At 37.7% G+C, this 27450-nt stretch overlaps 1 protein-coding gene across 1 annotated transcript in view; it reads right to left on the bottom strand.

Moving 5' to 3' along the window:
- The window catches only part of ARHGAP10 (Rho GTPase activating protein 10), a 147463-nt gene that overhangs the window by 61886 nt on the left and 58127 nt on the right, over window positions 1-27450 (bottom strand). Inside the window, exons 5-14 of the mRNA XM_027652849.1 lie at window positions 27043-27144; window positions 23894-24004; window positions 21869-21973; window positions 17629-17758; window positions 16220-16326; window positions 14483-14577; window positions 10767-10848; window positions 9601-9643; window positions 8243-8308; window positions 1936-2010 (exon numbers count right to left, since the gene is read on the bottom strand). Of these exons, the coding sequence (XP_027508650.1) occupies window positions 1936-2010; window positions 8243-8308; window positions 9601-9643; window positions 10767-10848; window positions 14483-14577; window positions 16220-16326; window positions 17629-17758; window positions 21869-21973; window positions 23894-24004; window positions 27043-27144 (916 nt within the window). The remainder of the gene's footprint in view (window positions 1-1935; window positions 2011-8242; window positions 8309-9600; window positions 9644-10766; window positions 10849-14482; window positions 14578-16219; window positions 16327-17628; window positions 17759-21868; window positions 21974-23893; window positions 24005-27042; window positions 27145-27450) is intronic.

Genomic DNA, 27450 nt, shown 5'->3' with positions numbered 1-27450 from the left:
GGATCACTTTCAACAAAACATCAGAAAAGAGCACCTGCTTGCACCCTAACTTTTTCCTGTTCAGTATTTTGCCTTGTCTTGATACCACTGTACTCTTCCTATGTCAAGTAAATATATGAATCTTGGGAACGACAAAAAAATGGTTTTGATTTAAAAAAAAAATAAAAAAATAACTAAAAGCAGATGCTGGAATCCCCAGTAAACTCTTCCAGCTGCTACTGAACCACTGGCAACCTGAGTATATTTAATTTGGATACCAATAATGGCAACAAGGAAAATCCTTCTGCCAGACCTGCATGCCCAAGCTAAGCCAGTAACTACAAAACTGAGAAGCACCTTATTATAGCAAATACATTTAATTGAGACTCCCTGAGTGACACCACATCAATTCTTCCTATGGTCAGCAGCTAAAGGTGGTTATTGTTTACTGAGGCTAACTCCAACACAGGGCCAGGAGCTGGACCTGATAAACCTGATGGGCCCCTTCCAACTCAGCATATTCTATGAACTATGAGAATCTGTTATACATCAGTCATTTTTATTAATCCCAGTTCATATTTCCAAAAAGAGCCTTTTTTCTACAATACTTTAAAGATATAGGCAGGTTTACGTGCACTAATGGAGTACTTCAGGGTGCTGTTAATATTGATTAAAGTAAGACATCATAAATTAATATTTAGCAAGGTCATTATGACAGATTGATATGACATGCAGGTCCTCAAGCCTCAAGATGTCTTATCATTTCTGAAGAGACAGCCTGTTTGAAAAAATAAAGGAAGGAAAAGAAAAAGTCTTACAGGTGGCACTGAACTGACAGCAGCATATAATATAAAAGCGCTTTGTCATTCACATAATGTCTGGGGTAATGAAATGAATTCACTTTCTGGCTTCCTCCAGTTTGCAGTGCCAAAGAACACTGTGTTATCAGCACAGATGGAGCATGCATGGTTCTGGAGAAGAGCCTGGTGCAAACTGCAAACAAGCTTCTTTGCATACCAATGAATCCCTGAGAATCAGACCTTTGCTGTCAAGTGACAGGTTTGGAAGCTCTATAAAAATGAGCTAATCCCAGTGGTCTTGTCTGACTGCATGTACTGTCAGTGCTCAGGACAAGAAATGGGGAAACACGGCACATTTTGCAGTCATGGCCACTACTTTGGTGAGAGATATCAGGCAGATGAGGGATTTCATCCAGGTGCCAATACTTTTTTTTTTTCCCCCTAGGGACAGCAGAGTGGCAAAAGAACTACAGTCACTGGGATTAAAGATGCATCAAAATTTCCAGAAAAAAAAGGGAGAAAAAGTCACTGAGAATTATTTTAGCTAACTAGGTACATAAAAGAGCCTAAGACGCTAACCACACATAAGAGCTAAGTTTATAAAAACAAATCCTTTCTCCATCTGTCTCCTGCCTTGACACACAGTTATTATTAATACGTATATCATATTCCTCCTCTTAAACCAAAGAGCTCTTTGCCAGTAGGCTTAAACTAAATGTCTGATTTTGCACAGTGATTAAGTAAAGACATGCACGGGCGTGTACACCTGTACATCCTAGACAAGGGAGAAGGAAGGTGGAAACTTCAAACAATGAAGCAACAAGCTTCAAGTTTTCTTGAATGGGGTATTTTGAATTTTCTGTTCAGTCTTCAACTTAGGCTGCTTTAATCTCACTTCCATCAACCTTGCATGAAGCTCATGATTTGCTCCTGCAAGTCCCATAGCAGTTCTGTGAGTGTATTCCTACCAACTAATCTAGGTCTTTCTAAACTAGGGAAACTTAAAATGATATGGTGATTATTTGCATGGACTAAAGCAAACTAGATTTGGCACTTAAAAAGGACAAGTACTAGTAGACGTTTTAAAAACTAAATATTGACAGTGAAATAGCATGAAATAAAATATTGAAAAAATATTTGTAAAATAGAGGCATACCCATCAACAAACTCAGAAGTCTCTGGACCTTTGAACTCACCCCCACAACTCTGTACAGTCCTTGGTCATTTATACCTATTAAGTAAAGGGAGAAGAAAAAAAAAAAGGCATGAGATCAACCACAGTCAAATTTAGCATTAAAATTTTTCCCCAGGCAATGAATTCTCCTCAAAGACAGACAGACTAAGCAGTAGTATTAGCAGTCCTGAGAACAATGTTATAAATAAAATATTACAAAAATCCTTTCGTTGTTCTGTGTTTTTAAGATAAGTTCATGTTATGTTTTGATAAAGGTTTCATGTGCCTCGATTCCACTTCAGAAACTAGGAGTAGAAGCAAGCAGGGACAAACCTTTGCTTGAAAAAAATACATAAATAAACCATTGTCTGTTTTCAAAATTTTTAACTTACATTTTGGATACATCAGCATCCACATTCTGACAATGCAAGAACTGAACCAACAAATGCTAAATTAAGATTTCTTTAATAAATTTAATTTTACTTCTTTTTTTCCCCAATATGTGGCAACAAAAAGAGTTTGGATGAAGAAAAAGTTGAGCTTATTCCCAGTCGTCAAAACCAATGCTTTTTCAAGGTTGTAAATGCTTTCCATTTACGATACAAGGCCTGATTCCAACCCACTGTGGTCCACACAGTAGTTCCATCCAGAGGCACCACCACAGGTTACTGAAAGCAGTACTTCTGGTTTTGCTTGGGATGAATAGAGTAGCCATAACCAGCATAGTATTTTCAGTCCTCTACTCCCATTCTACATGGACACTGGACCACTTTCCTGTCTTTCCTCTGTGCCCTTCTGTCCCTTTTGCACACATACACTTCTCTACCCCTTTTCTTCCCCTGCTTTTGCTTTCCTTTACAACACCCAGTTTTATCCTCAGGGAAGTAAAACTATGAATATAAATTGAAGGAAAATGAGAGGGAGAGAAGGGGCAGGGAAGAAAAAGGGTAAAATAAGGTATGTCTTTGTCTGATGCATTTTTTCAGAGCCCATATAGTGGGAGGTAAAATATTGCAGTCCTGAAGCTGACACAGATGTTTGAGAGGCCACATAATAAGCAGCCAATCTACAAACACAACCATACTCTACCTTCATAATCGCATTGGCCTGGAAGAGTAGAAATGACACAAAATACCTGTGTTTCCACTCCAAGGAAATCTTTTCAAATAACAGATTATGTGGTATTCTTATTCAAAATATCCTTCAACAAAGGAAGACTTGTGGAGAATTCCCACCTTCAATACCAAGCTGTTCCAACCCAGAGAAGGAAAATTAAAACCAGTCATATGAGAAAAAGTTTCTTCCCAAATAAATATTAGATGAAGTATGTAAAAATCATTAGCCTTTTAATGAATTACTGTCAGACACAGCCATAATACACAGTAATAATTCTCAATATGGTAGAGGGAACTTGGCATTTTTTACCTACTCCTCCTGCCTAGCCTTGCTAAATCTTTTCCTTCTTCTCTCTGCAGCCTCCTCAGCCATCCCGGAACTTTGAGCCTGCTGAACTAGCCCTCCCTGTTAGCACTGCTCCTTACTCTGTCCCAGCAGGGAGCTGACAGGCCAAGGCTGCAGCTTGGTTGTTCCACCTGGGCAAAACCAGCCCTCTTCTCTCCCCAGGATGCAGGCACCACTGTAGTGGTGCTGAGTCTTAAGCTAGATGTCATGTTCAGAGCTGGCTTTATTTTACCTGTGGTCATCAAAAAACACAACTTTAGAGTATGCTCATAGTTTAGCTGTGCACAAAAAAAAGAACTGAGAAAAAAACAGCTTTGTGGCCACAATATTCCTCTCAAAATATGAAGTTATCAACACAACCAAATAAGTTTTCCATTGATCCCTAGAACAACTGTGATAGCATGCTATACACCACTTGGAGACATAGACAAAAAAAACCCCAAGACCAACAACATAGTCCTTAATGCACTCCAAGGATGCTCTAGAAATCTGTCCTGAGAACAGCAATTACTTTTTACTTCAAACTTCTCAGAGTTGTCCAGGACAATTCTGGTACCAGAGTAACATCAAGCTTTTTAATGCTTTGCCAAAATGCATCACACTTTTTTTATACAATGACACCACAGAACAAGCCTTCTGCATCATATGCAGGATGCTAAAAAGTTGAATAAATACTGTCACATTCAAATCAACAGGAAGTTGATTTGTGACTTCCTGTGCTTCTAACAATAAAACTGGGGGGAACCAACTATGCTGACCCCAAACATACATTTATGGGCTTAAAAATAATTAGGTCAAACCACAAAAACTAGTGCTTGCTATTAAAACAGACATGATATGCAAAAGTTTCTGAAATAATGGCAGAACTGAAACCAAGACAATCCTCCAGCAATAATCATGAGTCTGTGATAGTGATTATCAGATAATTGATCGGTTTCAAATTCATCAACCTGAAAAAAGCACAGCTAATTGCTAGCAGACATCAAGGAGTGCAAAGAGGCATTAATATTTCAACACAGTTTTAGACGATACCTTTAAACATACTTTTGAATGATGTTTTATTTAAAATATACAAACCTGCTATGAAACGGAACTATTTCTGATTTAATCTGCACATTTCAGATCTTCAGCACATCCAACACTGATAATGCCTGGCATTTACAGGACACAATTGACAAGATGACTCACTGCAAGGAATAGCTCACCACTGAGTGAAACGCTGAAGGGTTCAGACGCTGTGTCTGCCGGCTCAACCACTATTGGCAACTCCGAGCGGTAAAGCCCCGCAGCACACTTTCCTTCATATTTACATTAGCTCAAGATGCTTGGCTGTCTGATACCGGAATTTGGCACAGGAAAGATGCTTAGAAATATGAGGTATTGTAAGCAAAACAGTAATCTATACCATTGTAAGCAAGGTACGTAAGCAAGTTTACTTTGTGACTGGCATTGTACATGAGGCTGACACGGACTTGTAATATAGCTGCAAATGCAACTTTTTATATCAAACTCCATAGCACGGCAACAGCCATACAAGTGGCGCTCTAAATTCAAGGTAATGCCAGATTTATTTTTTTTTTTTTTGTTATATGAAAAGGTTTTCTACTTTCTCCTCATCGTCTATTCTCCGTCTCAGGAGCAGACAGCCTGGAGACTCAGCTCAATGCTGCCATCTCTCTCCGCAGCTCAGATTAGCAGCTACGGTAGTTCTGAACTCAAGACAAACACTGCCCTGGCAAACACTTTACCTACCACATCCCCACAGAAGGTACAACCAACTACTTGCACACAAAAACACACGCAGAGTCTTTAACACCGACGCAAAAAGCTCCTCGATGTTTCTTAAACATTTACCCCGTTGTAGCTAATTCTGAATTAAATACTCCAAATGGAATCCCAAAATGCTCTCTCCAAGACAAAACATAGGTGTGCATCCAACCAGCATTGTGTTCCACACAGGAGAGACAGGATGCATACCTCAGCATCTCCTACCAGGTAAAGTACAGCCAATGTCTTATAAGGCACTGCTGAACCAGAAGCTCACGTGCATTTTAACCAAGGCACTGCTTTCTAATTCATTCAGAGCAAATAATTTCCTTCTTGGCTTTATTAAAGGGAACATAACTGAGAAAAAAATTATCGAGCCATTGACAAGTTTATGCTCAATATCTCTGCTATGCTCTTCTCTCTCTGAATACCAGACTACTTCTGCTATGACATGACAAGACTATTCTCAGTTTCCACCCACACTAGACTGTCCTCTCTTTCCACCCACGCCAACCTCACACCCATTATGATTAAAAGAGATAAAAACATGGCATACAAGCATCGTCTCTGAAGAAGCATCTGTCCTGTTTTCTTCTGCTGAACATAACTTGCCTTTGATATATTATCATTAAAGTAAAATAACCAAGTAAAAATTGTTTTTAAGAATAAGTACAGGTATAAAATCCTGCACACTGAAAGATTGATTTTCTTCATCATACAATTATTTGGCCAAATTCTTCTGAGGTAAACAACTGAATGCTCTCCTGGCATTTGTTTAGCACAGCAGACAGCAGCAGAAGGCCCTCTAGGGGTTTTTTTGTTTTGGTTTTGGGGTTTTGTTTGTTTTGTTTTTAAATGCAGTTGACGTTAAGTTCACAATCAGTAAACAGAAAATCATCAACAACTGCTTGGAATGTAATGGACAAATCAAGCTTATTGAAACAGAGCTAAGTGGATACTGAGTTCCTGGAAGATAGTACCTCACCTAAATCCATTCTTGAAACCCTGGGAAAAGAAATATTAATCAAATGTGGATTTATGTTTATTTCTTCAATACTCTCCAAAACAAAGTCAATAGATAGAAGTCTTTTCCATTGGAAGAAATTACCACACTCTACTGACTGCAGGCCTCCTTTGGTAACTTTAATTCTCTTCCAGTTATGCTGAGAGGCAGATCCCACTACAGAGAGACATGTCTCTCACCCATGAAACCTCATCATCTGTCTTGAACAACAAGAGGGTTACACATATATTTTGCACCTTCTTACATGCCCCTAAATGAAGGCATAAAGGGCAGAGTGGACTTAAAACTTCCACTCAGTTTAGCCTACCTACTCAGAGACATGAGAAAAAAGAAACAAAACATTTTTTTCAAATAGCTACTTCATGAAGAAAGCGTTCACACTATTTCCACAGTTACGTTCTTGTTTTGCTTTCCTTGCAGGGTATCAGAGAAAGAAGGGAAAAAAAAAAAAGACTACTCAAAGAAAACTATAGGAACACACTTATAAATAATAAACCAAAATATAGTGTACCATAGACCAAAACTAGCCTTTCATTACATGACCACATGCAAGTCTTTCCATGAAATCTGCCCCACCCACTGCAAAGAGAAGATCTAGTCTATATTGAAGCAGGGTTTTACAGAGAAGGCAACTTATCTGTAGGACACCAGCTTTATCTGCAATGTTTCCCAGCTGAAATATTCAGATTGTAAATGCCAGTAACTGAAATTTAAAGTGATGAGACAGGCAAACCTTATCTGAAAAATATTCAAAAGAACAGAATGAACAAATATAACACCAGACAGAATATGGTCTAATCTGGAATAACATCTTTAATGCATCAGACAGGGCTGATACAAAAAAGTCTAAGAGAAAAAGGATTTCAGATATTTCTTGCTGTTTAAATGCAAAATTCTCAGTATCACAAAGGCTGCTTGGTCTTACTAATAATATTGTGTAGTAAGTGTATACATAGAAAATACTGTTTTTCAGTAATGCCCTGCACTGAGAGCAAGTATGAACAACCCATTCTTCTGTTCAGCCATCTTATTTAAGCTGGACAGTGATACAAAGAAAGATATAAGTATTCTGCCCCATGCAATGTCAGATCTCAAGGAAAAAAAAGATACAATTCCTGAAAAACCCTCAGTCTCCCCTTTGGGAGTGGGAAGCAAGGTCAACAATTTAAGAGAAAAACAAAATGCACAGAGAAATTTCAACATCACTTTTAACAAACTAAGAAATATACAGCATCCAACTACCTATTTTCATCTCTTCACCTCTTTTTAAAAAAAAAAACACAACAAAATAAGCAGGTTCTCCACCCAATACCATGTACAATGCAGTGAGCCTTAAGAGTGGCTGGTCACATCAAGTTTCAACATGTCCATACAAGGACCATTTTCTCCTCACATAGCAGTGATACCAAAAGCTGATGCCACCCAGTGCCCAAGTTACACAAGGTCTGTGACACAAAGCCTCTCCACAATCAATCTAAACTACTTCTTGAATACTGTCTGCATACTAACCTCTCTCTTCCATCTCCAATTTTGGGAGGTACAACAATGAGGATATGCAACAGTAATCCTGACAGCATGTTTGTCTCTGGTGTGATACTAACTCCACCAAAAGGACTTTGATACTTTTTGTAAGTCACTTGCCTGCTCAGCTCCTGTTCTTCTGTCTTAAAGCAACTAAACAGAAATGGAATTCTAAAATAACTTAGTCTGTTCCAACAGCCAAGCAAAGGTACAGGAACTGCCTACAAGACACAGGTTTCTCTTAGCTGCACACAAACATTGGCTGCCTTTGTCAAGAGAGGTGCTATTTCCTGCTTGTGAGCACTTTTTGAAAATACATCTCTCGAGGCAAAGCCATGCACAAAAGGCTGGGACTGGACTCCCGACCTGGTCAGCGTAGTCAGTGAAATGTCTACTATGTAAAAGTCTTTTCCAGAGATCTACATGACACAGATCCTTATCACACAGGCCTTCTTCAAAGAGCAGACCCTTCAAAGAGCTTCAGCCTCTTCACTAACAGGTTGGGTTGATCATTACCTCGTGTTTCAACAGCACTGATGCACTTTTTGATGACGGTGAACCCTATTTTATCCAATTGTGCACCTACAAGGCAAAAAAAAAAAAGTTTGAACAGTTTTAAAGCATCATTGCAATTATGTCTTTTCAATGAAAATAAGGCTGGACTTAATCATATAGCTAGTACTTCTGAAGCAAAACTGTAAATATTCTGGAGCGGAAATACTATATCACTTTTTCTAGAAGAATTCTGCTCTTCTCCTTCACAGCCCTGCCTAGCCCAGCTAAAGGCTCATTCTTATGGTAGTGGCTTCACTGAATCTGTTCACAGCAGCATCCTTTGAAGAATGGGATCTCTGATTAGTTACATATGTTGGCAGATGCAAAATTGAATTTAACAGTACTTACTGCAACATCGACAGCATCTGAGAGAGTTCACCAAATGGGACAAGGAAGTACTTATGATGAAAAAACATAATTATCAACAGAAGGGCTTTTACTGAGTCCTACCCTAAGCCAAAGAAATTCCCACACTAAAGATACAGGACACATGTATATAATTTCACAGCAGTTAATGATCTGACTACATGGAAGCAGATGCATTAACAGGACAACAGCTGAGCTCCAGCATTCCTTTGTTGTTCCTATCTTACACTTTTTCTTTACATCAAAACTTCATTTAAATGCTTATATTGCAAAACTGCCCTTCCCCCAAACATCTGGCCTTCTTGCTCCCGGAGACCTGGTCTTGCACGATGAAAAGAAAACTCTGTGGAAAAAATTCTATTAATAACACCATGATCCAGCTTTAAACAGCAATTTAATTACTTTTTTAAAAAAAAAAAAACAAGCATAAATTGCCTGATAATAAAAGAAGGATACCTGTTTTCATTCATTTACTTAGCTAACAGATGAAAGCTGATGTCTAATGAAAGCCTTTTCTTCTACTTCCATTTTGGTTTATATTTTAAATGCATGCATTCAGCTTTTTTGCTGACCTTTATGTTCAGCCGCAATTGCTTTTAAAAGCACACTTAGACATTCTAACAGATGTGTGCACACAGTCTGGATTAAGAAATTGTGATGCATTTACATACAAATTCAGCCAGTTTTGAGTCAATTTCAAGCATGAAGTAAATTGGCAAAAACAATCAGACTGATTCTCTAGCTTATGTCCAGTGCTATAATTCTTATATATGCACTAAACTGAGTAACTGTGAAAACCCATTAATTACAAAATCCCCAAATACATTCAGAACTCAAAATTTAAGAGTAAAATATTTAATTAAGTTAAATCCACTGGAAAAAAACCCCTACCCTTACCTTTCTCAATTGTAAAATGTTAAGAGAAATCAGTTTTAATTAATTTAAATACTTACTTCCCTCTCGTTTTGCATTTGGTTTATTCAAATTGATGAACAGCTAAGACAAAAAGAGTAAAAAGACATAAATTATTTTACAACTTTTATGAAATCAGTTAAAAGGTACCCCCAATCTTAATCCTCAGTAGGCACAAATACAGCTGTTTACAGCTAAAATGTATCACCTTCAACTGCAACAGCTCTAACAGCAGGACCAGAGGCCCATGCCCCCTCAGATAGTAGATAACTGCACGTTTTAGGGAGTAAAAGTTATTAAAAATTCTCAGCAAATACAGTTCCTTGGGGAACAGAACAATGTTAGCTATAGCCACTGAAGTTAATTGTGATTTACATGCTCCACGTTCCTATGTTTTTTGGCAGTTTAATTTCCCACAGTTGCAAGCTCACTCATATTGTTGTGAAGTGCTTTCGTGAATCCTGAGACTTAACGTCCCAGTTCAGCATTCCCAGAAGTTGTAAACTTACTGGGGAGTCCAGCTCAGACAACGTGTCATGGTAATAAACACCTCCGCAAGCGAAACCAGATTTGTGTAACAATGATGTCAATAAAACTTCCTGCTAAAATTCCCACTGGCCAACTACTGGGGACAGGCATGTGACTGTCGTTGTCTAGAAAACCCCATTATTTCTGGCCCACGAGACCAATATAGTTATGATTGCAAGAATAATTTACAGAGGGTTTCCATTCTACAGTTCACATCCATTTCCTTATGTGAGCCAGAAATTAAGCAAATTCAAGTACAGCCTCAGTCCCATTGAGAAGAACTGTTTTGATCTAGTTCAAAAAAAAATAATACCGTGTAACTCACTCAAATTTTGCCATTGGAATAAAGTATGTCAGCATAAGACTAAGTGAACATGCTTATACTAGACATTTTCTAGAACACCAATATTATCATTGCAATGGGAAACCTTTTATAAAAATTGATGCTGTCATTACAATGAAAAATATCTCATATCAGCATTAGCAGTTATACACACTGAGCTTTACCAAGTTACTCATCTCTCCTGAGTTTTATCTCACTTTTATTCTTTATTCATTGAATCTATCATTTTGCAAACTACATAATCCCAGTTTACTAAAGTATAAATGGGATCAGAAAGCAGAGGGTAAGAGAAGTCTCCATTATACTATTAAAGAATATTTAAAAAATGAGAGTTACAGCTTCTTTTCCATCCAAGGCTTCCATCCATAGCTTCCTGTCTTCCTCAGAAAATGCCTGCATGGTCACAGGAACTCCAGGCCTGCAAACGTACCAACAACAGAGTAACTGCACTCACCAGCAACCAAAAAATTCTTGTCAAATTCTACTTCCAACTACAAGTAAAAGCCCATTGTATTAAAAGTCAGGAAGTTTGTTTGTTCATTTTTTGCTTAATAACTAAGCACTGCTCACCTTGAAAATAAAAGGTGTAGAAGGGATACACACTGTAGGAAATAGGGAGAACAGGGAAGAAAAAGGAAAGCAAATGTAATTTGCAAACTATTTCAAATAGCTCATTGTTGATCACTTGCTGATTCTAACACTTGCTAGGAGTTACTGAATTTTCTGAATTGTAAATAAACTTGGTCTTGCATTGCCACTAGATTAAAAATTTGTTAATTTACTCAATATGTGATCTTTTGCTTTAAAGCAGCAACAATGATTGCAGTTTGCCACTAAATATCCTATAAAAATAACCAAGTCTTAATGCAGGATCTCATTACAAAACTCCACTATTACAACTTTCCTAAAAAGGCAAGGATGGGCAGCTGTGTGATGTAGGGATTAGTGGAACAGACATTAACAGAAATCTACTTTTGAGTTTATATCACAGAAAAGTAAACAGAGTAATTGTGTGGTTCAGCATAGCATACAAAGCAAGGAGAGTTAAAAGCAGAACAGGCTATTCAGGTAATTATTTCTCTACCAACTAAAAAAAAAATCCTTTTATTCAGCCTGCCAGTACTTTTGGCAAATTTGTAAATCTCATTATATAGAGATGGATAGAAACAAAAAACTAAATCATAACATTCTCTCTCCTTTGTACGATATCTATCTTCAAGTAGCAAAATAGTCATAGGGGAAAATGTTGTATGAAAATAACAGCACAGAGAAAAACAGCACAAATCCCACTTTTACGTAAAACTGTAACAGTCTACACACCACATTCACATTTTTACAGCTAAAGAAACTTCTAGTTCATTTTCACCTTGCTATAAATTTTATCAAATCACAAAATTTAGTCACAACATAGAACTCCACAAACACAAATACCTCCTGCTCAAAATCTCTTTTCAGACAACATGTGATGACATTAATTTCTGCAATTAATAACCTTTAAGACTAAAACAATGTAATACTGGTATTAGCAATGACAGTAAGCAATGCAGCTTCTCAAGCCATACCAGTTTTTTTCCAGTGGGAATGGGTCTGGCTGCAGTGCAGAACTGCAGCCATCATAAACATGCAAACTTTATCACTCACTGAAAAAAACATTCACAGTAAACTAACTAAAAACCCCCACATGCTCATTTGTTTCTTTCTTGTCTACTTCCTTTTACTAGTTTAAACTACAACTTATGCAGGGAAAATGTTCCTTCTTTTCACTAAATTACAACAGTCAAAGTATCCAAGAGTATCACCTAAAGGCAATACCTCAAACTCAGTATATACTGCATGAAATACTATTTATTTGCCTACAAATTAAAGTCAAAAGAGACAAAGCCTTCCCTCCTCCTTGTCCTGCACTGGAAAAATTAAAATCTAAGTAGTATTTCAGTTCTTTATCAATAGAATATCTTTTTCCTACACCAGAAGAACTCTGTTGTCTCCTTAAGATTTAAATTTCTCTATATTTATCACTAGTCACCTTCAACTAAACATGATGGAGTAGTAGAAACAGAACAAAAACATCACTTCCCAGAGACTTAGCCAGGAATCTAGCCCCTCAGAGCTTATAGTCATAAGTATCAGATTTTAAAAAAACTAAAACAAAACAAAAAAATCCTCAGCTTTCCTTTTAAAAGAAAAATAAGTAAATTTTCAGTTAGCTCCAAGTAATGCTCAAATCACACACAAGGCTGAATGTTTGTTACTGAAAAGCCTTTCCCAAAATTTTACGACCTTGCCTCCTTCCAAAGCACAGTAACAAAGAAAACCCCGTGCCCAGCCATCAATCTGTATGTTATTTTTTAACTTGGACAAGCTGAGGGATAAGTGTGCCCTGAACTGATACCAAGGAAACAAGCTAATGGCCTGTAGCACAGAACTAATCTCCATGGGAACACCTCAGTACTACACACATATATTATTAAAAGAAAAATGTCTGATATCAAGGTCACAGTGGACCAGTTGTGTCTATTACATCTAGACAGGAAGATGAATTAGACTTTTCCCACTTTTACCAGAGAAAAGAATGAGAAAATGTTTTGGAGGATCAAGGAAGCACTGCTCTCCATCCTTCTCTGTTTAAACTTGAGGTACCCCATTGAGCAGATGACACACAGGGGGGGACAGACTGACATTTCTCATGCTACTTTTTAACAACTTTAGCAGACTCAGTTTGAAATCTGTTATCCAAACTGACCAATACACTGACACAAGAGGAGCTGCTTCCAAGAGTATAAATCTTTACTCTCCTACTCTTGGAACACTGTGTTAGAATAGTTAAGCCATATCCTTCTCAAGTTAAAAATGCAAGTTCAAACCATGCTGTAGGCTGGTGGCAAATGCCACCTGAGCTGTAAATGAGTATCTTGTCATCTGCCACGTGAGCTAGAAGTTTTCTGATGCAGTGGTAGGTTCACATCCCTCGACCCATTGCTTGCTATAGGAATGGACATGCCTCAGGTAGGCCAGTCTCACTAGGCATAGCCTTGTATCTAAGTTTGTGCTCGTTCACATCATCCTTATCACAGATACATTCACAGACCATAGCAGTCATAGGACAGAGGGGCCTGACAGCACTGGCCACTTCAGCCTTTGAAGTGAAAAGCACTAAGAATTTGATAGGAAAAACAAAAACAAAAATCCCATAAAGCTTGAAGACCTACTACACTATAAATTAGAATACAGTTAACTGGTATAAGTAAGGAGCAAACGTATACGTTAAAAACAGCTCAGAGCAGGGTGGGAAGGGGGTGGAAATGTTAAAACGCAGCAACAGTCCACTATATCTAGCATTTAATTCTAGATATGATCCATTTCTGCATAAATACAATCTGCATCAAGAAAATGTAGCATTACCACACCTGTATTTATTTGCAGTGCCCTATTAAGTTGGATTCTCTCACCTTCATAAATGAAGGAGACTACAATGCCATTGAAAACAAATATTTATCATATTTTGAGAGCCTCTAGTGAAAAAAGTGCACAACAAAATGGTGGTGCTTCAGAACAACAGTGGCTATGACATTCAAGATGCAGTGGACAATTACACCAGCCACAAAAGGCCTCAAAATCTTATTTTCAATCTGAAAATCCAGCATTTATCTTTAGCACCACATCATTTTGGAAAGCAAGATTGTAGCACAAAATGGTCACGATTATATGAATTATTACTGTTACCACAGTCTTTCATCACAGCAACATGTATTTCAATTTAAGCCATATATCTTCACTACCATAACAACAACTCTTAATAGTTTCTCAGATTTTTTTCTGTGTTTTTCTTTCATGCGAGCTCAGATGGCATCTGCATTTAAGCTTAATTCCTCCCTGTTTCACCTACACACAGCTGAGGTAAAACTGAGTGAGCCATAGTAGTGTTTGCCTGCCCCTCCAGTGACCATTTCCAACTGGCAGTCTGAACGAGTACTGAGAAAATCAGAAGAAAACACAACAGTAATTTTACTGTAGTAGTTTTAACTGCTTCTTAGTCTGTTTCACAAGCTTACCTGTCTGAAGCTTCTAAGTCAAAACAGAATCGTCTGTCTATTGTATCTATATTTCTTTTGGTACAATAGGTAAGGATGAACAGTTCCTCATCGCCCTGTGAAAAGAAAGTTTTTATGTGCTTGACCCAGTAATTGAAAGCTCCAATTAGCCAGCTGTTACAAAACAAGTAAGGCAAATTTATACTAAAATAATGGCAAAAGTTATACTGAAAACTGACACTTGCAAAAGAATTCGTTCATGTTTGCTGTTCACTTCTCTGCACAACGAGTTCTGTGGCCATTTATGGGACGTAAATGCAAAAATATTGAGTCCATTTCAGCTGGAACTTTGCAGCATGACTCAGTACCACAGTAAGTTGAACTAACAAAAACCATTTTGCCATAAAGATTTAGCACCTGTTACAATATAAGCATACAATAAGAGACCTTTCCCATTTTTTGTCAGACACGGTGATCAGTGATTTCTGTAGTAAAGGTTATTGCTACACCAGCTAGAACAGTGCTCTTTACTATCTGTAACCTGTCTTACAGAAGCATTTCTCTCTTCAAGACCAATCAGCACTAGGATCTTTTTTTACCCAGAAATCACATGAACTCACCTGTGAATGAGTTGTATCAGATTTAATCAGGACTAACCGTACATTTTAATTATTTACTGTCTTTTTCAGCATCTCTGACACAGAAGATTGTCACTGAAGGAGTAATTGCGTTGTGGGTTTCCAAATGGGAGGTCTTTTAATATAGCAAAAATGGTTTCAAAAGTGTTTCAGAATGCTGAATGCTTAGACACATACTATATATTATATTAACTAAAAAGGCTTATTACAATTAGAGTAAATCAGGATAAAAAATTCATAGAAGTACTGATGTGATTAAGGAAGCCAAATACCACTAATTTTCAGTACATCAGGTTTTCCAGAGCTTTTGAAAGGTTCTTCCAAGTTCAACACATGTGTAAATACACACATCCTCAAAATGATGACAGCTATCTCCCCTCTGCTCAAACTAATAAGATATAATAACTTGATAAAATTAAAACAACATGATCTTCTATCCAAATTTGAAGACAGAACAGGGTGCTGCATTTACAGGCATATTGACTCAAGCATTATTTTCCACCTTCAGATATCTTTTTTCCTTGCAACAAAATGCATTTCATCCATATTAATGCATTCATTCAATGTGTCATCTCTGAAGGTGCTGAGTGTCATCAATTCCCAACTACTTCAGAAGGAATTAAAGCCATTTAAAGATCAACAAAGTTTCAGGTCTTGAATATTTCAGATACTATCAAAGATACCTGAAATTACATTCAGTTATCAGTATGAATTATATCCCTATGAAAATCCATTTTTCTAATCCCACTTCTTACATCTCTAAAAAAAATAAAAATCTAACTGGAGAATCTAAGAAAGAAATTTTTAAGTCTATCATATTTTCCTGATTTATACTTTAATAAGTTAAATGCCTCATGAATAAACCAGATTCTAAATAGTGAAACATTACGTGTTATCGGTACCATGTTCTCTGGTCTTCTAAAAGGAAGCAACTGGAAAGTCTACAGAATTCCTATCTATTAATCCATCCATAACTTAAATGGCAGAATGAATTGCATGAGGAAAGAAGAAAAATAGGGGCAAGGAGGGGAGAGAGAGAGTTCTTGACACATCTTATCTGACACATCCTCTGATCTTGATACAGGACAAGTATAAGTGTGGAATACAAAAATATACTCACAACTTTCCCTCCTGATCTGTGTTCAAATGGGATCATTGTGAACTTCTTTGTCTCTTTCCTATACATGCAGTAGTGCTTCACCCAACTGGAACCAAAGGGAGCAGGTCCTACATAACACAAAAGCATTAAATAAGATTTTTTTCCAGCTCCTGTGTTTTCTTCTCCCACTTTTTAAAATGATACTTCAGAGCCTAACAATTAACTCCTAATAATGCAGTATTTAAAACAAATGTATGAATTAATAATATAATACAACATAATACAAATGTTAACAGGTGCTTACTCTTCTAAAAAGTGATAAATGTATTATTTCACATTTATGCCTAATGACAATTGTAAAGAGTAAAAATATGTAAAAATTACATATCTTTGTTTCACTACTATAGACAAAATAATATTTACCTATAAAATAAATACCCCTTGGAAACTTTATTTAGCGGAACATGGAAAGCTAGATTTACACTTGGTAACTTGAAGCTAAATAACCACAGATTGCAACCCGTGTTGCAATTTCTACAATATCTACTAATTAATCTACTGATTAGGGTCTGATCACAACTTCTGACACCTAAAGTCACTTCTAACTACTTAGCAGTGCACACCTTACATAGAATATACATACTTAAGAGCCCAGTTTACTGCATGGAGTATTGTTGAGATTTGCATCATAATGTTAACTGTTCAAACTTGGATTCTGACCCTACCTATCTGCTCATTTCTATTCCTCCCCTTTTCCTAAAAAAGGTTTGCAAAGCAATCTTCTCCTTCTATAAGGGCAGACATCTTAAAAATACGACTTAGGCAAAATGTTTAAAAAAAGATTACTTTGTTGTCATTCCTTGAGCAGCAAGTGCTCTGCATTTGGCTTTTTTACTAGTGTGAGAAAGATTTATAATTGTTTGAAGTATTGCCAGGATACTATGCATGTGACATACACCTTCACAGCAAGATTTTTAACAGCAGCTACCAAACATATGGCCTGCTTTATTTGACCTTATGATCACAATTAGGTACTGAAAGCATATCACTGAATCAAGGAAATGACCCTCAATTTCAGCATACTAAACTAGCCCAATTTTCAGTAGGTAATTTGACAACTCATGTTGTCTGACAAAAAAATGTTTGATAGTTCTAGGGGAGGTCATGAGTAGGGGATTAAAAATAACATGAAATCCATTCTTTGGTCAACTAAAACTTCCACAAATTCAGACATGCTTACTAAGAACTGTCACACTTTCAGCTCCATGTCCTTTTATGAGCCACAGTAACACTTCCATTAGAGGCTTTGAACATTTACTGGGATGACTGTTTAATAAACTGTAAACACTTTGCTTCTTTATGTTACCTGTAGAAATAAGATTTGCCTATATGCACAATATGGGCACTATGGAATACAAAATACACCTTACTTTTTTCCTGTACATAGAGGTAGCCTTCCATCGTGAAGTGATTTGCTCTTTTATGCTCCTGAGGATTCCTTCTGATCTTGTTCATGAGCTCCTCTACCTCTGACCTTGTTCCTTCAAAACGATTTCGTGTCTAAAAGAAGACAGCAAAAGCTCTTTAGTAATGAGAGTGGAAGAAAGACTTACTCTTTCTGGCAGATCGGAGTTATAATCATGAACTGGGTTTGCATGGCAAGGTTTTGGTGTGCAGGGGTGCTACAGAAGGGACCTTTCTAAGAAGCTGTCCCCTCTGCACCAGTGAGGGGGAGAAGGTAGAGAAAATCAGCAGTAGAGCTAAGCTTGGGAGAAGGGAAGGGTGGTGGAAAGGTATATTTAAGATCTGGGTTTTATTTCTTGTTACCCTGCCCTAAGATGGTAATAACTTAAACTGACTTTCCCCTGTCAAGTCTGTTCTGCCTGTGATGGTAATTGGTGAGTGATCTCTCCCTGTCCTGATCTCAACCCACAAACTCTCCAGCTGAGGAGGGGAGTGACAGAGCAGCTTTGGTGCTCACCTGCCATCCAGCCAGGGTCAACTCATCAAAAATAACTATAAAATGAGAGAATGACTCAGGCTATTTTAGGACAGTCAGTGCACAATTTCCATATATATTTACTCTCCAGGTTTTCTGACACTCTTCAAAATTAATGTATGGTTTAGATATTGGCTGCTATGACTGTGGAAAGCACACAAAGAGCGCCAGAGTAGATTTCTAGAACCATGTGCTGACCTGTTCAGAAAGAAGTGAAATACTGAATGCAAAATTAATTTGGATATTCAAGTTTCCTTACAGAAATATTACTACAGATACTGGCTTAATTCATTATATTCTTCCTAGCTGTCAGGAAGCAGAGGATTTTCTGTGGTTATTGAGGAAAAAAAAAAATGATAGGAAGGTCATCAACATATACATGCCAAATGTTTTGAGCACACACATGCAGAAGCAAAAACAAACCCCAAAAAACCCCTGAAAGTCCCGTTGATTATTATTCCTGAATGTCACTCCCAAAGTCAGCAAGCAGCCAGAAGAGATTTATCAGAATATTAGTAAAAATAAACAGAAAGTAACCATACAATCCACGAATTATACAATAGGACTAAACAAAATAACAGCAGTGAACACCTGACACAAGAAACTCTTCAGTTTGCTCTGAAAAACACTGATAAGTGGTCAATGAGCAAATAAAACCAAAACAATCACAACAATAACTCGTTTTCTCCACAAAGGCACCTGTCCAAACAGCAAACACTGAAAATACACAGTTAAATTCCATCAGGTACTTCACCCAGCTGGTACATGTGTTTTGAGGAAAGCACATACTTCCAGATTCATGCTTATGTGTCTTGTTGTTTTCTGAAAGCACTTTTACTTTTCTGAAAATGGATGAGCTTCTGAAAATGTTGCCTCACCTATTTTATTTTTTCCCCAGGATAAGGATACACTGACACGAGCATAAACAAGTCTCAGTGTTTGTATATAGGCAGTTCCAACACCATACTCCTGACCAGCCATCTGTACATGCAGATTTCAGATTTATGTGCAGAAGTTTATTCATGGGCACAAATGTAGCCTATGCAAGCAGATCTGAGCAGCCACCCATATCCACATGTTTTACAGAAGAAAGCTGAAGATATTCGTTAGGTGATGACTGGAGAAAAATGACCTTTCTTATCTCCAGGCAAAACAACTGCTCTAAACTCTTCCCATACCTATCATCCCAATTTCTGCTCACATTTGCTTGCAAATTTTGGAGTTAGACCCTGTCCATAACTAATTCCCAAGGTTCCCAACCATTTTATAAGCTTCTTTTCATAATTTCCTAGAAGAGCTGCATTAAAAAACACATTCTGCCCACAGGACAAAGGCAAAAAAATTGATAGTGACAGACTGTTCATACCTAAACCTTCCTGTCTGAGCACTGATCACTTCAAGATTGGATGCTTTAAATGATCCTGCCAGGGTCTTTGTCCAAGCTGTGCAGTGATCACAAATTTAAGTGTGTAAAATGCATCCTGGGAATGGTGGGATGAAGGACCCTGGGCTCCAGGAACCTGAAGGAAATTTCTATCTTCGTTTTGTGCTATGACAAAGCTGAGCTTAACCAGGAGTCAACCACAGCTGCTGCACCAGCGTGGCTATGCCCCCTCTTCCCAGGGAAGGCCAGGTTTTTTAGCAAGGAGAAGTCCTGATAGTGCACCAGTATCTAGTTGGAGATGTGGGGTTCTATAAGAGAAGATGGCTGTTGGAAGAATCAGCTTTCTAGTGCTTGGGCTGGAAGGCTGGGGTGGGTCTTTTTGATTCTTTCATTTGAGGGGGGGTAGAGGGGCAGTGAGGGGAAAGCAGGGTATGGAGCAGCGTGGGCAGAGGAAATCCACAGCATAATTCTCAAAGTAAAGACAACCTGAAAAAAAAGGGAAGGCAATTACTAGAGCTACACTGGAAACTCTCAAATCACTGTCCATATCCAGTTAGGCTCTCCATGCTGAACCTTGTACCCTTCAATTTCTAACACATCAAGCCAGCGTTCTGCCAGCAGCTCAGCTGTACCACAGCCAAGCCCCAGCTCATTTTTCCCTTGGGAAGTTTTGTTCAACACAGTGGAGAATGTACCTTGCCCTCTCGTGATCTTTTCAGATGCTTCCTTCTATTCTCCTCTTACCTCAAATAGTTGTTAATCCTTGTCCTCCTTTCTTTCTACAGCTTCTTTCTATCTATTCATTACATTTGAGCTGTAATGTTCAACCTCTCTAGAATTTGCTGGGGCACACTATAATACCATTCAGTCAATTGAAACTGCAGCTGTTGAGATCAGCTTACTTTCTTAATGCTCATCACTTCTTCAGATCACTTCACTGGCTCTTTTCCATCCTTAATCTGAAATCTAGCTCTTCAAAACCATATCACAACTTCCCTCTCATGTTTAATTTCTTGCCCATCTTGCATCACCTCCCCTCTATCCACTGCAGCTCCACGCTGCTCCTCCCTCTGTTAAGCTAAGCATACAAAAGAAGCAAGTCTGTCTTAAACTTTCCTCCAGAAGCATTGACTTCTTCTGTCACAGAAGTCTGCTTATGAAGTTACCACTAATCAGTTCCCCTTCCCAAACCAAACAACAGCTCAAAAGGAAACTTGAGACTTAAACATATGGGAAGATAATTAAAGGAATGGTACCACAGCACATGAATCACGTCACTATGTGTTACAACAACTGTAATCCTCTCTTCCGCCTTTCTGCCTCCCTGCTAGTTAAGCCATTTCTAAAAACAGACTGCCACCTCCAAGAAGTAGCTTCTATGTTCAGATGCCCTCAGAGGTCAACAAAGCAGATGCACTATCAGGAACTGATTGTTTGCAGTAAGGTGCATGGTTTGCTTCCTACCAACAGGCACATGCAAGTTTCTCTGAGAAAGTCTTATACCCAAGGAAGCAAACAGACCACCTGAGTCCCACCACTCTGTGAGTCCCATTGTTTCACCCTGTCACCTTGCTCCCTGCTCTCCCATTCCTGACCAGATCACACTGGGCAATCTGGTAGGAGGGTACAATAAACTAGCAGTGGCCCCCTTTAGCCTGTCCTTGAAGGAACACATCATTTTGTCACAGATATCACGGGTGCTAACACCAAGATGTTCCTTGCCTGAAAGGGCAGCTGCAAGACAAACAGAAACTCCAACTCACACACCTGGCAGTGATGCCAAAAAAGAAAAAAAAAAAAAAGAAAAAAGAATTCCCAGTTATTTTTCTTCTCTTTCTTAGCTATGGATAACAGAGCGCTATCAAGGACCCTCAGACATCACCACCACCACACACTCGATTTCAAAACACACCTAAAATACTGAAAAACTTGGCATTTCATTACCCAGCCTCTGAATTCTGTGCTGCATGCATTTTTACAGACTTTATCCATTTTTCAACTCTTTCATGATAATCCTTGCGCTATTTCTCTATTAAAAAATATAAAAAGGAGACCGGGTCTTTTATTTGGTGCTTATTTATTTACAATATTATTAGAAATGACAAAAGAACTCGCTGCAATTAGTAATGATTTGCTCAGTGATGTGGCTGATTATCCAGGAGATGGCACCATATCCCCAGAGTTCCCAAGCAACACACTAACACCGCGGTAAGTATTGGTTGTACAGATATTGCACATGCAGCAACCTTAGCAGGTGATTTTGCTCACATAAGTAGACTCAACTTACATTTTGTATATTTATCTGCAGGGCCATTTTGTAATGATTGAAGTCTTTAGCAAGTTCATATCCCTGATGATAGAAAGTGAACAAACCCTGGAAAAACGACAGCACCTGAAACGGAAATACAACTTGTTAGAACAAAAACTCCATTTACTTGTATACAACTGCTGCACATAGGCACTTTTGGACAGTCCTGACTCTGGAATTTCACAGCTGATCTCTACTTTCCTTTTGACCACAGGGAATGTATATTCCCTATCTCCCAAACTTTCCTATGTAACGTTTTCCTACGGATGATCTGATATCAATGATGTCTGGAATAAACCTTTGTGCACAAGGAGGTAATCATCCTGTCTTTTAGTCACCATTTGCCTGGTCATTCCTCTCTCTACTAATGACCATGTGGAGTTGACTTTCTTGTCAGAGTCATCTGGCTTGTTCAAAGAAGGAAGCTTTCCATTCAGTAACTCCACCCATCAGTGCTTTTTTGTGCACAGATCTGACCTTCTGTCAGCATCAGCAAATGATCAACTTTGCAGTTTCTGACTTCAGTACTTCCATTTAAAAGAAGGAATGAGTTATACTATCCTGGTACAACGTGCAGTCCTGTCTAACTCTCCCATTTGGTTCAGGCTGTTGGAAAGAAGCAAGTGACACATGAAAGAAGAACTCTCTAAAGAGAACAAACCAAAGAACCTATTTAATAAACTCTGAAGTCATATGCAAATAAACAGTTTTCAAAAATGCTAAAAACCACATAAAGTATTATTAAGGGAAAAAGAAATAAGAATTTGGTACTATATTTCAGCTTATTACTCTAGTGTAAACTGTAAATCCAAATTAAGCAACATGAAGTTCAGCCCCATGCACAGGGATTTTTCAGAATTGAGAAGGGGACATGTTTCTAACACATCATTTGAAGATTTGTTACTCTAGTGTGGCTCTGAGGAAACTTCAAATGGTTTTAAACATAATAACCAAATGAAAAACTATTTAGGATTAAAAAAAATAAAAATCCAACACAATTTTTTAATACTTTTTTAAATGCTTATTTTCCACAGCATCTTTCTGTTCCTTGAACAATGTTAATATAAACACAGCAACTTATTCCCCCTTAGGGATTTTAGCAATTTCTTCACACAGGGATAAACTATATTAAAACAGACAGTTCTTATAAGCTCCATAATGACCAACTACTTTGACTGGAGTCATTTGGAACTTCTTTCATTATTACGCTAAAGTAATTGTATCAGAATAAAAGGACAGACTTGGCACAAAAAAACAGACTTCAGAGCATGAGCAAATTAAACACTTCTACAACCCATCCTGCCTTTATCTCAGTATTACACCTACTGTTCTCTTATTGTATGACAAATTTCATTTATGCTACAAAGCTAATGCACATTTCAGAAAATTTTAGAATAAGCTCTTCTCAGAAATTTACGTAAGTCTGGTTGGTGCACATAAGATTTTCACCTAAATTCAGTGAAACCCCTTGATTTCTACATAGATTCAATTGCAAGGGATTTTAAACATATCAGGCTACCAAATAATGGGCTTTCTATACAACAGCGTGCTCAATTAATTTAAATCTGCAATTCTTCCCTAGCAGGCCTCTAAGTCCTACATTCATACTGAAAATTAGATTCCTTACATTAGTCAGCAAATATTGTTTCATGGATAAAAAAACCGCAATGCAAGTAGCCTGACACCAACATAATCTTGAACCCTCTGTTCTATCACACATGGTAAATTGAGGGCTTTGTAGTACAGCAAAAGGTTTCACACATTTTCTGACAATCAGCATCAGTGGTTCCAAATGCACTGTAATTACTGAGGTAAGCTTTGAGGTGCCTGGTTATCTGTATCTATACCAGGAATTTGGGCAGATGTAACAAGTTGCTTTAAATTCTGTTAAATCACAAAACTGCACGTATTTTCCAGAAAACAGAGCTTGGCTGTTGCCCACTTGCATTCCTTCTCAGCCTACTCTTCTGAAACACGGCATAGGCTGAATTCACTGGTACTTACAGGTTCCACACACTCAAATTTCTTCCGCTCCTGTATCTCTTGCAACTTGCACACGTACTCGAGGGACAGCTCGTAGAAGTGTTTTCTATTCTGCTCCACTAGGTTATCAGCCTGCACAAAGAACACATCCAGTTTCAAAGTCATTTGCAGACAGCTTCAAGATGACACACACACAGCATACAAGTGGCAAGCGGATAAGATAATTTTCTCCAAACTGGGATTTGTTCCTTTACCACATAGATAATTCATTTACTTTTGAACTGCAGCAGCAATTCCCTTTTACTAGGTAACATGTTGTTCTGAATCATGAGACTGATTGTTTCAGAAAAGTTCCAATAACACCTCTTCAAGTTTCTTTTCTATGGAACTCAAGCCAAATATACCAGAGCAGGTACTTGTGCACTGCTTTAATAGCATTGCAAAAGTCTCTCCCTAAACAGAGAGAGGGAGCTGGGAGTATCCTCCATTATAAAAGGGAGAAATCATCTCTCCAGTCAAATTAAGGAAGAAAATATTGTTTTTGAAAACTACATTGCTAGTACTGTAAGTTTTAGTCTATAACCCAAATAACTGCTGTAAGTAGCCATAATGTTACTGTACCCATGCCACACCTGTGCCCACTCTGACTGGCAAGAAACACAATAGAAAAAAGTTCACTTTTTGGTACAACGCTTCACAAGTGTCCACAGAGCATCAAATATTTTAAAATGCAGCCTTTACTAGCTGCAGCTGACACTTAGCACAGCTTCGCTGGAATGACAACATCATACTGATGGTGAACAGTTACTTTTTCAGCTGCCATCCATCTGTACAAAAATATTTAATTTTCCAGTATTTAAGGTACACGAGGCCCTTCTTAAACTTAAACTGGGTAACAGAAACTTTTATTAAAACACATTAAAGAAAGGCTACAAGGGGTTACTCAAAGTAACTAACACTTAGTCTTTGCCAATGTAATGACACCAAACGTTTCCACACTATATTACAAAAGGAAATGGAGAAAGGGTTAGGTGAAAGGACCAGACTTACTATCATGGACTCTCTCTTAACTACTGAGACTATATCCTTCAGGCAGAACAGTGACTGCTATGCTTTAAGAGGATAAGTCAAATCAGCTTTAAGACAGTTTTGCCTTAAGACGTGCTTGGCTTTACGACTCTGTGCTAGAAGTCTGTCAGCAGTTAAAGGGGAATAACCACAAATGCCATTAAAAAAATAAAGCTCTGACATATATATATCAGTAAGTAAATGATATATATATCAGTAAGCAAGTCACTTTGATGTATGGTTCATCAACTGGAAGACTGCCCTATGTACACCAAAGCCCCATGTAAGCCCGTTCCTGTCTCTCTTCTTTGTTTTTCAGCTGTGTGTTTTGGCTGCCTCCCCACACAACCCAGAGTACAATACTCAGCACAGCCATTTTACTGCTTCATCTCAATTCCCCTGTAAATAAATTATCACACCTCTCCTCAGTTTTTTGAGGCACAAGTCTCGGGGTGCACCCAGCAAGTTCACTCACTGTTGCATTGTACTTTGTGTATTACTGAAGAAATACACAAATAAGACACAATAAAACAGAAATAAGACTGTGTCTCAGTGAAATTATAGCAATGCCCCTCCACCAACAGAGTCAAAGACTACGTTAATCTAAGACACACTCCAAATCATGGCATGTTATTCAACAAATTTTTGTCAAATTTATCCCTGAATCTTTTATTTACTCCAGTCAGGAACTGACACAACCAGCCATATATAATAATAAATTAGAAAGCTCCAGTGCATTTATATATACCTATTCTTTAAGCTTGAGCAAGAGAGTGCTTCCTATTTAGCACTGACAACATGCTGCAAGGGTCTTTTTTTTTTTTCCAAATGCTTATACATTTATACTCCAAAATTAAACGCACAAATGAAAGAGCCTGACTGAAAACTTCAAGAATTTTTGTTCATGGAAGGACATTGGAAACAAATCTATTTGCTTCTTCTAGACTTTGCACATACTTTAAAGCTTCAGACCATATTTGATACAGCTTCAAAATGCCTCTTGCAGGTATTTTGTATTTTTCCATTGAGGGTAGGTCTCATTTTAGATTTGATATTGAGAACCATATTTCATCAAGATGTCAGACTTAATCCTTTATCATTTTTTTTCTGCATCAAGTTCTTTGGCAGCTGATCAATTTGATAGAAGTACAGGTCCTGATGCATGAGCAATGCCCAGTAACTTCACCAAGACAACTCAGTTCCCCAACAGACACTTGTTTACACATCTGAGGGCCTGTGTTGCAAATGCAGTACAGCAAAGTAACATTCTAGTGAAACTTGAGAGCAATCAGAGTTTTTAAGTTCTTAGATAACTTTGTCAGTTACCCATTTTTATGAAAAATGGTATAGACCATTTGGGATGGGGTAGAAGGCAGGGAGAAGTGTTATCTCTGAGGAAAACATTGGGGTTTTTTATGGTCTAAGCATTAATAATTCTGACATAATTACATTTATCTGGGGAAAAAAAATCCTTCCGGCTACAGCAAGTCTCTGCAAGATTTCTCTGCAGTCTTCTCACATGCTATTTGCTGCTCCTCCAGCAATAAAAATTATTACAAGTAAGTATGATGATAAAAAACCCAGAGGGACAGAAGGAACGCCAGGCAAAACAGATCTGGTTTTAAGTTATAAATTGTCAACAAATTTTTTGTAGCATTACTCAAAAATTCCCCAAACAAATCTTCAAAACGTGAGAAAAAGCACAAATCCACTTTTATTCAGGAAAAGAGGTCTTGCCGTGCTTTGCACAAAGTATTATCACAGGACACTTAGTCAATACACTTAGCAAATTACATCCATGGTAAAGCCTGATAAGAAATACAGAGTTTTTCACAATATGTTTGCATTTTGCAAAAAATAACATAAAAATACATAAAAAATAACATGATGTTCATTGCTTCATACACACACAAAGCCCTTGATTCAGAAAATGGCAGGGATACATCACTAAGTTCAGCATATACTACTGATTTTCTTACCAACCTTTCCAGTGGAAATTTTTTTTTTATTTTACCACTACGAATGTTGGGTTTACATTTGCAGAGGTACATGTACTTATTCAAAAGCCTTTAGCTTAAATAAAAATAGAGAGGTAACAATACCTCTTGTAATTGTAGCTCTTTCTTCTTAGCTGACAAATTCAAATGTTTTTCTAACAAACTGTAGTTCTTTTCTGTCTCTTTATCAAACTTCTTCTTTTCCTCCTAGAACAGAAATGAAGTAGCAATCATTTATACATAAAAACGTAAGACTCTTTCTTTTAAAATTCTAATTAATCAGAACCAAAGAGAAAAAACTATCATAGCTCCGATAAGTAAAGAAAAGGATGTTTCCATCTCATTTAAAAAATTAATTTAAAGGTTAACTTGAAATGAAATCCTATTGCATCATTATGGTGTAGCTTATCACACAGATGCTTACATCTTCTAAGTCAAAAGAGCGAAAAAACAGACCACTTTCTGATTTATTGCATTTTTCATTACTTTCAGGGATCATTCACACCACCTTGT

Source organism: Corapipo altera, unplaced genomic scaffold, assembly GCF_003945725.1.
Source record: "Corapipo altera isolate COAL_440 unplaced genomic scaffold, ASM394572v1 69, whole genome shotgun sequence".
Taxonomy (NCBI): Eukaryota; Metazoa; Chordata; class Aves; order Passeriformes; family Pipridae; genus Corapipo; species Corapipo altera.
The sequence above is the reverse complement of the archived record's forward strand: the minus strand, read 5'-3'. Positions and strand labels throughout refer to the sequence as shown.